The 16,377-nt window shown below is 38.5% G+C and overlaps 1 protein-coding gene across 9 annotated transcripts in view; it reads left to right on the top strand.

Annotated features, from left to right (window-relative positions):
- Positions 1 to 16,377, top strand: part of LOC120729019 (ankyrin-2-like) — a 59,085-nt gene that overhangs the window by 13,546 nt on the left and 29,162 nt on the right. For 6 of the 9 annotated variants that reach the window (XM_040024375.1, XM_040024374.1, XM_040024373.1 and 3 more), the window contains exons 2-16: positions 5,525 to 5,626; positions 10,432 to 10,530; positions 11,928 to 12,026; positions 12,123 to 12,221; positions 12,356 to 12,541; positions 12,785 to 12,808; positions 13,275 to 13,283; positions 13,804 to 13,902; positions 14,130 to 14,228; positions 14,364 to 14,462; positions 14,585 to 14,782; positions 15,335 to 15,433; positions 15,562 to 15,660; positions 15,841 to 15,939; positions 16,152 to 16,349. In XM_040024375.1, coding sequence (XP_039880309.1) covers positions 5,525 to 5,626; positions 10,432 to 10,530; positions 11,928 to 12,026; positions 12,123 to 12,221; positions 12,356 to 12,541; positions 12,785 to 12,808; positions 13,275 to 13,283; positions 13,804 to 13,902; positions 14,130 to 14,228; positions 14,364 to 14,462; positions 14,585 to 14,782; positions 15,335 to 15,433; positions 15,562 to 15,660; positions 15,841 to 15,939; positions 16,152 to 16,349 — 1,608 coding nt within the window. Of the gene's footprint in view, positions 1 to 5,524; positions 5,627 to 5,830; positions 9,813 to 10,431; positions 10,531 to 11,927; positions 12,027 to 12,122; positions 12,222 to 12,355; positions 12,542 to 12,784; positions 12,809 to 13,274; positions 13,284 to 13,803; positions 13,903 to 14,129; positions 14,229 to 14,363; positions 14,463 to 14,584; positions 14,783 to 15,334; positions 15,434 to 15,561; positions 15,661 to 15,840; positions 15,940 to 16,151; positions 16,350 to 16,377 lie in introns of those variants that run through there. The other 3 variants (XM_040024380.1, XM_040024372.1, XM_040024377.1) reach the window with 2 other exon arrangements.

Raw genomic sequence — 16,377 nt, 5'->3', positions numbered from 1 at the left:
AGAAATAGAGGTGTGAGATTGTGTCCCTGTCACTTGTGCTGAAATTTCAAACTCCTAACATTAGCGGCATTGACAGAGAGAGACCTTGACACCCGTCTGCTTGGAGTGGGCGCGCACACTCACATGCAGGAGCTGTCAACTTCAATTCTATCAGCTACCACTACGGAGGGTGCAATGCAGTTAAGATTCAGACTGACCCACTTTCTCCCGTTTAGGGGGAAGCCTGTAACTTGGTGGTTGGAAGCCACTGTTCTCTGCTCACTGGTCCCCCTCTGGACTGAGTGGTGTGTCCCATTTGCTCTGCTGGCTCACAGTAGGACAGCCTGTACCCAAGTTCACCCTTTTCATGGTCTCGTCTCATTTTTATTTGAACACTTTTTACATCATTCTTTTCCATTTTTATTTGGAAAAGTCTGTAGTATGTAATAAAAGAAACTAAACGCATACATCATTTAAACTGCGACAAAATACGAAGTCCTTACAGACTTTATAAATTTATGAACTTGTAAATTGGGGGTTAACCATACCATGACTAGAATATTTACCGTATTTCGACCATTGTAATCCATCTCATGGTCCTTTCTGACCTATTAAATCTTCACTATACATTTACCTCATTCGCTAAGGATGGAGAGCATTTTCACAGCAGTAGAGGAAGTAGCTGTGTCTGCAGCAGTCAGCTGGCTGTTAGCACACAGCCTCCTTAAACCCCTTACACAATGAAAAATTTCCTGTGACTCTGGCTCACATGCACATTAACACTCATGCAAGGACACGCTCGTACACACTCAGAGCCTTTTGTCGCCACATCTGTTCACATGGAGGGTTTTCATGTACATCTGGGATGGGTAATTCCCTGTTTGTGTGTTGAAATATGTGATGAGGATGAGAGTGTGAGTGGTTCTTATGTTCATTTTTCATCAGCCCTTTTCAGTCATCATCCCTCTTGTTCGTGTTTGATAGGACCATACGAGGGGAGGGATTCATTTTTTGAGCACCTGTAGGTGTGTGTATGCCTGTGTTTTTGTATGAAGACTGAAATCTAACTGCTGTACAAGGTGGAAGAAAAGAAAACTGAAGAAAGGAAAAAGAGGAATATGCAACAGTTTTTTAAAAATATTTTATTTTTCACTGAATTTGGGTTAACGCTTCTTTAAATTCTTTTTTTCAGTCATTTCGGAGTAATTAGTCAATATTTTTCTGTTTTTTCTTTTAGTATTAGCATAATGCTGATGCAAAACAAGGCCTAATAACTTTTTATAATTTATATAGTATGGCATTTTTTATTGACAAATATAAAAAGTGAAGGTGTTTAGTTTGCTTTAGGCAGAATTTATAAACTTTAGCACCAAGGAAAACACACAGAAAAGTAGAAGGGTGAAGTCATGGCCCACGCTGCAGCCCATCTTAAGAAAGCTCGCGAGCTTGAGCAACACCCAGACTACAGAGCTTTGCAGAAAGCCAGGGAGAAGAGGAGACGGCAGCGGGAAAGAGCTGAACGAAAGCGTCAGGTAAAATCTGTCACACGTGGTGTGTATCATGACAATTTCATTACCACATTCTGTGGTGGCCTTATCGTACGCTTTGGTGTTACTGTAGGACAACATGAAAAGGGGCTGTGGGATTTGCACAGATGTGGAGGTGGTTGAAATCGCACTAGGTAACGGATAAAGTACAATGTCAAAGAAATAGTACTGTACCACTGTCTACCATAAATAGTATAATTTTTTTAAAAGATTTTCACCGTCTTTGTTTTAACCTTCATGGCAATAAAAGCCCCTAGCAATACTAGTGCACATATGTTCATAGTGACCTCGTGTACACAAAGCAGCTGTTAATGAGACATTCGTGATAATAAGTAGAGTTTTGATTTTCATCCAGTGTAAGCATACTTGTGTTGTCCTTCATTACATGACTGACTCCAGGCGAATCTGTGCAAATCCTGTACGGATACAGAGATTACAGCTGGATCTCAATCAATCCAATCTCTGCATGTGGAGTTTGGCAAACAGCTGAATCAGGCAGGCAGACGAGTAAAAACTCAAAAAGTGGAGACTGAAGAATACACACACACACACACACACAAAACGAGTTCTGTGTAGTGAAAAATTCTATGTAAGGTTGAAATTAGATTGCTTGTACTAACCGGATCTGACTTGGTCCATTTTTCAGTGGTTTCGGTCAGCCTCCCATATGTCCCGTTATGCATGAGCAACACATGTACAGCAGCACAGCCAAACAGTTGCATACACACTCACAGCCACACACTAACATGTCATTAGTGTTGTAAAGACTCACTTCTTGATGCATTCTCAATCATCCAGGTAAGTAAATCTCCAAAAGTTGATTCTGTTCATCTGGACATTTCGTCACTCATCCAAGTGACTTCTTCAGTCTCAGCTGACTGCAGGTTTTCCCAACCTTATAAACAGTACTGTTTATAAGGTTGGGGATAAACAGTACTGTCAACTTTTGGAGGTAAAGTCTCACTGTTCACTACCATGAAAAACCTTTGTAACAGCAAACCTAATCAAACACTTAAATCACCACCATGAACATTTATAAGAAAGTAACCAAGGCAAAGGGACTAAAGCTAAAGCTGTCCAGAGCTCAGAGCCAATCCAAGCCAGCAGCCTCGGTATGAGCAAAGGATCGAAGGAGTTATGTAGACAATTATAGAGATGAGTAAAAATGAAGGAAGGGCTGAAAGCCTGTTATAAACATGCTGAAAAAAGATGAAAGTTTTTTTGTTGTCGTTGTTATATAAATCTGTTGCTTTTGTTTGGTAAGGAAAAATATATCAGACATTTCAGTTAATTATGTATGCTTCAGCTAATTTTGCTTTGAAGAACAGTTATAGTTCTTAGAAAGAAGAGAATCAGAATCATCAAAAATCTGTATTACCATGTCAGACTTGCAAAAAAACATGGAATTGGCCAAAGAAATCTCAATTAGTGAATTTCTTATTTAAATCTTTTTATTGCTGTGTTCATTTTTTAATTTTGTCTCAGAATCCTGACCCTTGGTGTTCCTGAAAGCACCGTAGGCCATGTGGTCTACATTCTGAGTGAAACCCAGCTGTTATGCACCCTACCATGAACACACACACACCCATCAGTGGGTTGTTTCTGGGTGGAACTGAAGGTCTAGAATGGTAAAAATAGCTAAGACAGGATAAACAGTAAGGGTTAAATGTTTATGGCTGCAGTTGTTATCTTACTGCAAGAGAGGAGAGGCAGCGGAAGAGTAGGCAGGACTGGGCCTTGACCACAGTACATCGTACATTAAGTCAGAGCTAGAGGCTGATCCTCAGTAGCTTGCACTGTGATAAAAGGGAACAACAAGGAAATGTAGTAGAATTAATTAGAAAAGGAAGCAAGATTTGGTAATTTATTAAATATGTTTGAACCAAAGATATGTACAAATTTATTGGACTGTAGGATTAAAGGATGCCAGTAATCAGGAGTGTACTGAGAGATGCAAAGTGAGAAACTGCAAGAATTTGACAAAGTGGCCAAAGAGAGTAAAGAAAGGCGACAATATTCAGGTAAAGCTGTGAATTCTTTTCCTGTCTGAATGGTAACCATGGGAAATGCAGCAACATGTAAGATATGTGGATCAGATAAAGCTTCAAAGACCGTTGGGATTGACTATGCCTTAAATCAACATACTGATTACTACAAGGCTGCTGACACTGGATCTAACGTTGATGATTTACTGGTAAGAGATGGAAAAAGCAGACTTAGGTTGTTATAATTTCTTTTTCTGCTAATGTCCTTTTTTGTCAGAAACAAACATGTTTGTTTGTCCCATGTTCAGCAAATGAAAATAAAATAAACAATAAAAGCAAAGGTGAATCAAATAGACCAATACAGCAAGGCTGGGATGGTCCATTTGGTAAAGTAAATCCATTGGGCATCTTTCTTTGCCTTTAGACAACAATTCTGATGGCAAAAGAACCAAACGAGACAGGCAAAAAAAAAAAAAAGAAACAAACATGTTAATGTCTGATGGTTTGTTTGGGATTGTGCGACATTGCACGTGAAGGGTAATCCACATAGGGGGTGTGGTATGATTGTTGACATGTATTGCGAAGTTTGATGACCTTACAAGTTAACGCCCAGTGGTGATTGACTGACACTTTAACACTTTAACCTCGCTAAAAAGAGGTTAGAAACTTGTTGACACTCTCAAGATAATGAAGACAGTACTAATGTTCACATACTGTGATATTCAGCAAATAAAGCGATACGTCGGTATATTTTGATTATTCAAATATCAGATGTCATGCAATGAAAAATTCTATTTTGGGCCAAAATCATTACAGAGGTAATGACAGGCCATCGTCAGAAAGTCATCACTTCCTTTGACTTTGTTTTGTTTTTTTGTTTGCTGTTAAAATTGGTTGTTAAATTTCTGTTCATTAAGCTGCAGTGATTATGATTGTCTGCAGTAAACAAATGTTAGATGTTTTATTAATATAAGATTTTTCTTTTAATTCTGATACTGCCTTAAAAATATAACACTATTTGGTAAGATTTATATTTAATCCAACTCAGTAAAGAGTGCTATTCCTCGTACATTTTTTTAAAGAGCAAGAGGAAAACACAATTTACATTTAAAACTTAAATTTGCTGTGTACATGCACATAAAGGCAGTCTGTCATTAACTGTTGATCAGGCAGTAACGAACAATTCTAACAAAAAATGAACACATTTTGAATAAAATGAAAACAAGTCTTACACCAGGAGAACAAGAAATGCTGGAAGGCTTGAGATCAAACAGTAACAGATTGGGAACAAGTGCGGCAGTTTAAAGCAGGTGATATTTATCAGTGCAGGACAGACAAAAATGGAGGAAAAAATAGTAAAGACACAAGTAAAACTAAAAAAAGACACCAGGAATGGCTAAATAAAACAGAAATAAACTTAAGCCTGAACAAAAAAACACGACATCAAAATGCAAATTTAGTATGACAACCTGATGTAGGGATCAAGGTTAGAATCTCCATGAAATGAATGTAAGTCAACATAATGTCCTCTGGCGATGTGGAAACATGACTCTGTGTGTGCATGTGTGTGTGTGCATGTGTGTGTGTGCACGCGTGCGCAGCTGCTTTGTGATGGTTACATTTAGAGTAGCCTAGTAGGCCACTGATACTGTACAAGCAGCTATGTAGCCATATAAAAACACATGATTGACCCTTTATTTTATGTTTTCACATTAAAAGAGCTTTAAGGAACAAACCCATCATGACTGTGTGTGTGTGTGTGTGTGTGTTGTGTGTGTGTGTGTGTGTGTGTGTGTGTGTGTGTGTGTGTGTGTGTGTGTGTGTGTGTGTGTGTGTGAGAGAGAGAAAAATACTGTTTTGTCTGATAAATGGAATGCGGCCTTTAATGTTGTTACTGTAATATTACATATATGTGGCACTTTTATCAGAATGACACAGTAACAAAATAAATTAGTAACATTTGCTTATTTACTTGTTATTAATATTACCCTAATTTCTGTTTAATCTCTGTAGTCGGACAGTAACACCAGTTTCCTCCGGGCTGCCAGAGCTGGAAACATTGACAAAGTCCTTGAATTCCTGAAGAACGGGGTTGACATCAGCACATGTAACCAGGTAAGAAAACTTAAACAACATTGGATTTTGTTTGAATTCTTGTATGCAGTTACATTAATTTGAAGAGGGGCGATAAAAATAAAAACTGTGACAAATTTTCAGGTTTTATGGAGTTATATTTTTCAAAACTCCATCTTTGTGTTTTTAATTTTAAATAATACTTTTTAAGTTTTTAGTTTTTTTTTTAATCTAAATATTTATTACAACTTTCCAGAACTGATATAGCAGTTGTGTGAAATAATATCTAAAATCTGCTGTTTAGTGCTTCAATGCAAGCTACTGTCAAACCTGCTCAAGCTAACCTTCGCCCTGCCGTGTCATGATGGCATCACACAGCGAGTACCTTAACCTGCCATATCCCTTTACATACTCACAGCTACCCTCATAGCTACAATTACTCCCTTTCCCCCCCACCACACCCATTCTTCCCCCCAATCTCAGCAGCTTTTGAAAAGGTCTGTCTCCGTGACAGCTGTTCTCGTCCCCTCCCCATACTCGCCCTGTCCCACATTCCGCAGAAGGGGAGGGATTGGAGAGGTTAAAATATTTCCCCCTACTCCTCTCTCCTGTCTACGTCAATGTGATTTACAGCAGTCACAAGACAGCCTAAAGGAGTGAGGCTACGTGAGCGTATGTGTTGTGTGTGTGCGTGCATATCGTTATTTTTTACTGTGTCATTGCTTGACTGTTATAGCTGGTTTGCAGCTATAAAAAGCCAACCCGTAGCTCTGCTGTTTGTTATCATGGGCACCATGGGCTCTGTTTTGTGCCCCGAGAGGGAAGCCTGAATATAGAAAGCTGTGCACACACTAATCTTCACATACACATACACACAGACATGTACGTAGGCACACACACCTCCTGTCCTGCAACAGGAGAGCCTTGCCCTAATAGGATTTCTCGGTGGTCAGATGATCAAATTTGAGACCTTGTCAAGTGACCAAAAAATGTAAGGGACATTTTTATACATATCCCAGTTATTCCCTCATTATTGTGTGTGTAGAGGCCAGTATAATGTGCAGTGAATGTAATTTTGGACCTAAGCACGTTAAATATCTCCCAGCACATATGAACATAAGCTATAGACTGTATTTTATTCCAGTGATGTGTAAGTAAACCAAATTAAAGTTATAACATGCACATAAATGCATTACTTTTTTTCTCTTAGTGTTTTCAATAGCCAAATGTAAAATAATATAAAATAATGTGTGCATCTTCCCACGTGTGTATTTGTCTCTAATTCTGATTGCACGTGCTTAAATACATAATCATACATTCACACATTCACAGATCATTTCTACACTTTTTCCACCTACAGATATATGCTGTGGTGACAGGCAGGGAAGTCTGTTGTGTCTTTACCTATTTACTCACCAATTTTAAGAGGAAAGACATTGACAGTATGGTTAAGTTAAAGCACACATCACTGGTCTTAATTTCTGCTGAATGTGTATGACAGCTGATGAGTGATGTCTCTAGAATGATTTTGTTAAGTCAAAGCACAACAGGCAGTGACATGACCGTACTGGAAGTGATGGCATGAGCCCAGGATTAATGCTTTTGATTACTGCAGTAAGATAAAAAAAAAAAAAAATCACAATAATTCTGTGCATAAATGCAAATTTTCTCCAAAGACTTGAACGAATCACGGAAAAGCATCATTATCACAAAGCCATTATCTGAAATAATGTCCGATAATGAGTCATTAGAGTTAGTAGTCTATTGACAAGAGCCGGATAATGTGACATTGCAGTTGAATGACCCAATTTCCTTTTGCTTGTTTTAATGTGTTTCCGATTACCGTTCACAATGCAATCAAATACAGGAACTGTATCTTAGTATTTTATCATGTTTAATGTTATTCATGGTTTCTTTAAAAAGTCTATCCATCCACAAAACACCAAAAGAAGCTGCAAATGTCACACACTAAGTCATGCACATATTTTGAGTATCGCCCTTGGTGCTATATTCATTAATAACTGAAGAGTAAAAACCTAGAAAGCACGAAGAGAGTGGCAAGGGCCAGAAACTGGCGCCAAGGGCAGAAGGCTGCCTAAGTTAGTAGAAGAGAGAGTGAGGGGTATATTCCTAGCTTGCCAAAGCCACTGTCATACTATGATTCTCCATTGCACAGATTTTATGAATGAGATGTATAAATAAAGTTGTAATGTTTTTTACAGATGATGTTTGTTCTTCCCGTTTTTAAGCATGGTGTGTTTGAGTTTTAGGATTTCAAAAGAGAATGAGTCACTACAGCTTATTCTGCATTTTAATACAATATGCCTATGTGCTTGTATTTGCGTGTTAAGAGTGTGTATAAGAACTGTTTCGCTCTTCACAATTAAAGGCCAGATTTCCCTTCTAATCTACTTAAAATTTTAATCCTTGGTGAGTAATATTACTCTTTACTTTAATCCGCATGCATTTACATTATTTGCTCCAAAATCTATCCCACTGTGACATTTATGACATTTACATTATTTCCTCCAACATCTTTCCCCTGTGACATTTGAGACAATAAAACGGCACCAAGTAAGCATGGTTGTTTATACCATGTGTGCTTATAACAAAGGTCAGCGGTCAAAGCAGCTTGAATGACAATCTGCGCTGGATGAAGCTCAACATTTTGTCTCCTGCTAGGGGAAGCAACAAAGTGCCAGGGATCACGATGTCCATTAGCTAAATGAAGCTTTTAGGAACAACTGAGCTCAGAGGGAAAGGAGATTTAGATTGGTTTGTGTGACTGTGTGTGTGTGTATGTGTGTGTGTGTGTGTGTTTTGTAGGGTTTTCTTGTCTCTCCTGAAATACATAATGGCTGAAATGTGGCTGAAAGTATGATTATTTTTTGCTGTGTCAGTGAGTCTATCATTTCAGAACTGAAGCATAACTGAGGCTGGACTTTCTGCTTCTCAAATGTCAGCAAAGAGCGTCTGATATAGCCTAGACTATTTTTTTTTTCTCTTTTCATTCGTTGCCAGTTCAGTGGAAAAAGTCACAGATGGACTAACTGCATACTGATTTAAAATATACTGAAGTGATGATGATATTAGAAGGTTTGGCCATGCGACCGGACAAACATGATATGCAGTGTGATCATTGTGGAAGTGATAATGACAATTAAAAAAAATCAGCAAAAACATATATTAAAATTTAAAGTCTTTACTTATCAAAAGTGAGTGCTTGCTATGATGAGTCAGTTGCAGACCTTGCAGACCTTGCAGACCTGCGTGATGATGATTTAAGTGTTTGATTAGACTTGATTAGACCGTGAGGAGCTTTCACACTTTAAGCGACTGTGCTGTGAGAGCATGTGTGACTATTTTAGCGTGATGCAGTGTGACCAACTCATAATCTGACATACATGAAACTGATTGAGAATGTGTCATAGACTGTCGATCGGTGGATCTCTGCAGATTTGATTAAGACACATAACAGACACTGGAGTAGTGCCATTTGTGCCGCTTTACTCGTAGCTCATTAGAAACCATTTGCACAAACTGAAGGCATTTATGCCTTCTTAGGTTTTATGGATGTACCATAGTGATATGAACTATGTGTCATTTTTCACTCTTTTTAAAGTCATGTTATAAATCACTCAGCCAGACAGTCACTGATATACTTTGGCCTTTGAGGAATGCCCCCCTTTTTATTTTAAAGGCTGACATTTTCAGTTGCTTCTAAATATGATTATCTATGTTTGGATGTGTGTTTGGGTTCCCTCTATGACTGTGCAGAAATATGACACCCCCCTTGGCTGTTTGGCATTTAGCAACTCGCGAGAAAGAAAGAGAGGGCGTGTTTCTATTTGTGTGTGAATGTATATGCATGATGTACATGTGCTATGGAGGGGAAAAGGCAATGATAGAGGGGTTAGCAACAGCTCCTCTTTTATATCACTGCCCAAAAAGCATCCAGAGCTTAGAGGCACATTTCCTCGCTGTCATTCATCTGAATTAGCCTGCAGGAAGAGGACAGAGCACATAAACCTAGAAAGCTGGTTCTAAACCAGTATAGAGGAAGCAGGAGGTGGAGGACTGGTTGGAGTTCCATCACCAAAGACAAAAGAAAACAGAGCAAAGGATTCATGAAGGCACAGAATACCCAAAGGAGCGGGCATTTTGAAAGATAAAAAAAGAGCAACATTTCAAAGATCCAAAGCACAGGATGGAAGAAAAGGAGGACGAGGTGAATGGTTTTTGTTTTGTTTAGAGTTTGTTTCTGTGTGTAAATGTCAGTGTCAGAAGAGGTACTGTGAGTTTTCGAGTGGGGATAACTCAGTTGTGTTGTAAGGGCTTGTTGGAGTGCAACATTTGAGGTCTGCTCTCCTCTTGTGCTGCTATAGTTCCTGTTGATAAATCTGAGGTGAGGCTTTTGTTATGAGCGAATTGAACTGTGAAAAATCAGCCAGTTTTTTTAACCCAAATAGTTTTTCTTCTGTTTCCATTCTTAAATGTCAATCTCTCCAACTGTGAATGAAATGAATGCCATAAATCATGTACAGTATAATGCAATGTCAAGTTGGATTATACCTTCATAAGTGACTATAAACTTAATCAAGATTTTTTATTGTTGCCAATTTTATAAAAATTCACTCTTGTACTGTAGTTTTCCTTTTTTGCAGGAGTATACATGATTGCATTAGATTGTTATTGAGCCAATTTCCAGTAGATATCGCTTTATGTCCTGTAATGTTGGTATGCCTTATCTTTGATACAGGGGTGTTGTAATATGATTCCCTGAGCACCACGCAGTTTCATTTCTTCTTCACGTGTTTTCTTGAAATCTTCTCTTGTTTCCTGTTTAGAATGGTCTCAATGCGTTACACCTGGCGGCTAAGGAGGGGCACAAGGAATTGGTGGAGGAACTGCTACAGAGAGGAGCATCTGTTGACTCTTCCACCAAGGTACACACACGATTTAGCTTTATGGGGTCTTTAATTAATATAATTCAGTTAATATAATTGTTGCTTTAAACGCTCACTATATATCTAATGGGTTTTTCTTTGGCTTGCATTGGCAAAGATAACTTTTTAAAGATAAAGCTAAATTTTTAAAAGACGAAAAAAAAGATAAGAAAATTATTTTAACTAAAGGAGAAAGAAGGAGATGATGGAATTAAATAAGTTGTAAAATACCATAAAAATCATTCCTTCTTTAGTGAATTAAGGAGCCATTGGGGTGGATATGAGGGTGATTTAAGATGATTATGAGAGTTTGATTGTTTGTTTCTTCAGACATTCAGTTTTATTAATTAATAAAATATTAATAATTGTATCATATATAAACTTAGCACAACGAGTCAGGAAACTTTTGATTGGCTGATTACTTGTTTGTTGTAACAATGTTTCTTGGCAGTAAATGTTGGAAGCCCTGTTTAATTTTTTTTCCATTAAATGGTGCCACATTGGTAAGGAAAATGCATTTGTGGGTTGAGCAGCAGAGTTGAGTGTGTCGGTTGCGCCCATGAAAAACCTCTCTGCCAATCCCAAACAGCTTCTTCTACTAATGACTTGTGCTTTGTGTCATTTATTGGATTGGCTAATTGAAATCTGAAGAAACAAGACTTATTGACAATCTAACAATTTCCTATAGCATATACCAGCTTTGTCCTAGACTGCTGTTGAATGGCAACCTACAGTAATGTGTGAGGTGCAATGGAGGAGGTGCAAGGCTGTTGTGGCTGTGCAAGGTTCTTCCAGATGTTACAGGGGCCTCTGTTGTTAAATTATTATTATTATTATATGGCCAATATGTTTTGTATACTCAACTCTGCTGCTCAACCCTTTCCAACAGTATAAGATTTATTGCCAAGAAGCATTGTTACAACAAAGAAATCCTTACTTTTTGTGCTAAGTTTAGATATTGTACCATTCAGTCGGAAGGAGTAAGAGAAGGCGAGAGTGAATGTGTAGTGCGCTTTTTGGCAAGCTGCTTGTTATGTGAGTCTGTGACTGCCTCATGACTCAGGCTCAACAGCTAGCAGCAGTGAACAGCTGACACAGAATCTATCACTCTGCTGTTTGTGTCCTTCGAGTGACTTGAATACGTTTCTTGGAATTAAACCCAACTTTTACATCCTAAACATTAAAGCAGAAATGAAATGTTTGCATAATGTGATTTTAGCCCTGTAACACCAAATGTATGTATATTTTTTATATGTGTCAAACATTTCAATAAACATTCATTTTCAAAATTCTGAATTTTCTGGAATTTTCAGGGTTAAGACTTTATATAATTAATGAGGGAGGTAAGAGAGGACAGATATTTGGTTGGTGATCTTAACCCTGTTTTCTCTTTGCAGAAAGGAAACACTGCCCTCCATATTGCCTCTTTGGCTGGACAAAAAGAAGTAGTCAAATTGTTGGTGTCAAGAGGAGCAGATGTCAATTCTCAGTCACAGGTGAGAATTAACAAGAACTTTTACAAAATGTATCAGCATGCAACACAAGCAACAAGTATATGATGTGGTTTTGTTTTTGCCTGTATATCTCTTCAGAATGGCTTCACGCCACTCTACATGGCGGCTCAGGAGAATCACTTGGAGGTCGTGCGATACCTCTTGGAAAATGAAGGAAATCAAAGCATTGCAACAGAGGTATGTTTTTCTTTCATATTGTTATATATACAATTATTGAAGGTAAAAACAATATGTAATATCTTGCCTATTTTCTTTTATTTTCTCTATGAAGCGTGTAACCATTTAACTTTTTTCCCCCTGTGCTCCTCCAGGATGGCTTTACTCCACTTGCTATTGCTCTTCAGCAGGGGCACAACTCAGTTGTCTCCTTGTTGTTGGAGCATGACACTAAGGGTAAGGTACGCCTTCCAGCCCTGCACATTGCTGCCCGCAAAGACGACACAAAGTCTGCTGCACTGCTGCTTCAGAATGACCACAACGCTGATGTCCAGTCTAAGGTGAGGGAGGGCAACGGGGACAAGTTACATTTTATTGTTTGTGGGTTCCTTAGGGAACAATAATAAAACGGACAGACCAGGCCTCTCTGAAAATGCTGTATTGTACAGGTCCTTATTTTTTATTTTCAAACTGTGCAAACTTATAAACATACTCAGTTTTTTAAATAAAAAAAAAGTACTGAGTGTTTCCCCTAACAGCCCTTCACCCTATTCCCCTTTTCTCTCTCTATGCATCATAACCAGATGATGGTCAATAGAACCACAGAGGTATACAGACTTATCACCTCCTCCTTTGATTCTGAATTTTGTCACTTCTGACCATTTTTTTCAGCTCTTTTGTTTTGATCTTGTCCTTACTTATTGAGGACTTTTGTGACATAGGGATACCCTGCATGCCAGAGTTTGCTGTATTAGACACTGCATGGCTGACAGTAAAACACAATGTGTTGTATTGATAATCCCCAGAGAATGTCAGTTAATTACTGATCATTTATTTTATAGATTTTTGTTGTTATTTTTAATTGATAGGTCATTGAAATGTATTATGTTTACGAATTTTATACTGAATTGATAACCTGAAAGTAAAATCAGCTTTTTCTTTTACTCCTATCTTTCTACGCGTAACTCAGCGCATGTGTGTCCTTGTGCATGTTGATTTACTTCTCTGAAACACTTTGATCTCTGATCTTTAAGTAAACTTTGTTTCTTAATTAAATTGCACCATGTCTATCAGAATGGGAAGGTAAGGAGTGAACCGACCTGCAATTGTGTACTATGAAAATTTATATATATAGCTAATATATAAATGTTCATTTGTCTACCCAAGTAGAAACACATACTTGCGAGCGTCCATAGTGTTGCTTGGTGCTTATGAGTTATGTTTTGTCCTTTATTTCAATATATTTATGTATCCAAAAAACCAAGTTGATTCACCCGTAGTTTTTTTTAGTAAGCATGGCTGAACTTGAGCAGTTTTGCATGTATTATCTATTGAATGTGCTATTTTGGGATTTGCTCATTTTTATGCTCCTTCTTACACAATGTTTTTCTTTCAGCACGCTCTTTCATCATATTACTACTTCAGCAGAGTCTGCTTCAGTAGAGTCTATTCCTGTATCTAACAATGAAAAGTCTTTCTTTCTTTTTTACTTTCTTTTGTTCACTTTCATTTTACTTTTCTCCTTTTCGTGATGAGCTGTTCTGCACTCTCTAACCTCTTTTCCTTTCACTCTGTCCCTCTCTATTCTCTCCTTTCCTATCAGAGTGGTTTCACCCCTCTGCACATTGCGGCTCACTATGGTAACGTGAATGTCTCCACCCTGTTGCTGAACAGAGGAGCCGCTGTTGACTTCACAGCCAGGGTACAGCCAAATTCCTACTGTGTGGCTGTTTTTGACTTTGATCATTACAGAAGGGCATGTTATTTACCATCGTAGTGTTCACTTCTAATAAGCCTTTATTAATACATTTACCTCTAGCCCATTAAACGTTACATTTCTTTCTGTATGTTTGTAGCTAAACTACTTTGCTAAGACTTTTACATGCTGTAGTTTTTGATGTACCTTTGTTTCTGTATCTGCCTTGTCAGAATGGAATAACACCTCTACATGTTGCCTCTAAGAGGGGCAACACCAACATGGTGGCCCTGTTATTGGACCGAGGTTCTCAGATAGATGCTAAAACAAGAGTAAGACTCAGCTTTTATTAAAACCATAGTGAACAATAAATAAGTGGAATCAACAACTTTCCAGGTCCTCTTTCTCAAAATCTTTAAACTGGATTAATGTGTGTGTTTGCTTGTGCATATGTGATTGTTCCGAAGGATGGTTTGACGCCCCTGCATTGTGCAGCCAGGAGTGGACATGATCCTGCAGTTGAGCTTTTGCTGGAAAGAGGAGCCCCCATCCTAGCTAGAACCAAGGTTAGCATATTTGCACTAGTATATCATTTATAATTTATACAATATGAGTACTATTGTTCCTTTTTATATTCCTTTGGTTTTCATCTCGGCTACTATTCTTTAAATTTTTTGCCTCCATATAGAATGGACTGTCTCCACTGCACATGTCAGCCCAGGGAGACCACATAGAGTGTGTAAAACTACTGCTGCAACACAAGGCGCCTGTTGATGATGTCACACTCGACTACCTTACCGCGCTGCACGTCGCAGCTCACTGTGGCCACTACAGAGTAACTAAGCTCCTCCTGGACAAGAAGGCCAATCCCAATGCAAGAGCACTGGTAAGGGTTCAAAGAAACAATAAGAGAAGCACCAAAACTGGTATTAACAGAAATTATCATGATATTTACTGATGCACATATTAAGATAAAAAGAGTGACACTATGGATCGTGAATATCTTGCAATTTACTAGTATGCTTATTTATATATTTATATTTCCATATTCTTTCATATAAAATGTTCCTGAGGAATTTCAAACTGCCAACTTGGATTGTGAAGTCAGCATTGATGGTCTGAGTTGGAAATCTGACTTGAGGGGCAGATACAGTTAAAAAATTCTGACTGGGAACACGTATATTCTGACTTTTCACCTTCAAATTAAATGCCTCTTTGGTTTGGAAATGGTCAGAATACAGTTATTTTTAATGATATATAAGAGTCCCAACAGTAGTAAGCATAGGGTTAATCAGATTATCAGGGGTCAGTTGACCCAAAAAGTTTAATAACTCCTGAAATATAAAATAAGGTTATAAAATTTAAATACTCCAATGCTACCTTTTTACTATAGAGACATGCATATTCCTGCTAATTTTTCTCTTATTGTCTCTGCCAGAATGGTTTTACTCCTCTCCACATTGCTTGTAAGAAAAACAGAGTGAAGGTGATGGAGCTGCTGGTCAAATACGGTGCCTCCATACAGGCAATTACTGAGGTGAGATTGTTTTGGTGTGTCAGGATTTCATGGATTAGCACAGTATACTTTGTTGCTAACATTGTTCTAAATTTGCATTTAATGCTTCTCCTTGTTGTTACTGCATGTCTCTTTTTTCATTATCGCAGTCTGGTCTGACTCCCATCCACGTAGCTGCTTTCATGGGTCACCTCAACATCGTTTTACTTCTACTGCAGAATGGAGCTTCTCCTGATGTTCGTAACATCGTAAGTAGTCATTTCTTTTATCAGGTCAGCGATCAGCAGTCGGAAATACACATCACAAAGTAAACACACATTTCATTTGTTTCAGTGCAAGCACGTGAAAAAATGTACCCCGTTCTGGTGTACTTTTTGTGTTTAGCACAGCGTCCTAAAGCTTATAAATCTTCTGTCTTTGCTTATCAGCGCGGTGAGACAGCTCTCCATATGGCAGCACGAGCAGGACAGATGGAAGTGGTTCGCTGTTTGCTGAGAAATGGAGCGTTGGTGGATGCCATGGCCAGGGTGAGTCAGCTGTAAACATTAATCACTCTTTCCTTCTGTTTACAGTAAATTTTTATATTTCAAGCACTGGTTTGAATGCCTGATGTCACCTGTCCCAGCTCTGCCTACAACATCACCGTTCATTCTAATTTTACTGCTTTTAAATGACTGCATCATTTCCGTTTATCCTTTTCTTCTATAACATGTACTACCTCTTTTTCCCTCAACTACAGGAGGACCAGACTCCCCTGCACATTGCATCACGTCTGGGAAAAACAGACATTGTCCAGCTACTATTACAGCACATGGCCTACCCGGATGCTGCCACCACAAATGGCTACACTCCTCTCCACATTTCAGCCAGAGAGGGGCAGGTGGAGACAGCTGCTGTGCTCCTGGAGGCTGGAGCTTCACACTCAATGGCCACCAAGGTGAACAGAGGATGAATGCATGTAGACA

Source organism: Simochromis diagramma, unplaced genomic scaffold, assembly GCF_900408965.1.
Source record: "Simochromis diagramma unplaced genomic scaffold, fSimDia1.1 OVJJ01000302.1, whole genome shotgun sequence".
NCBI classification, from domain to species: Eukaryota; Metazoa; Chordata; class Actinopteri; order Cichliformes; family Cichlidae; genus Simochromis; species Simochromis diagramma.
Note: the sequence above shows the minus strand (reverse complement) of the source record. Positions and strands in the feature narration are given on the sequence as shown.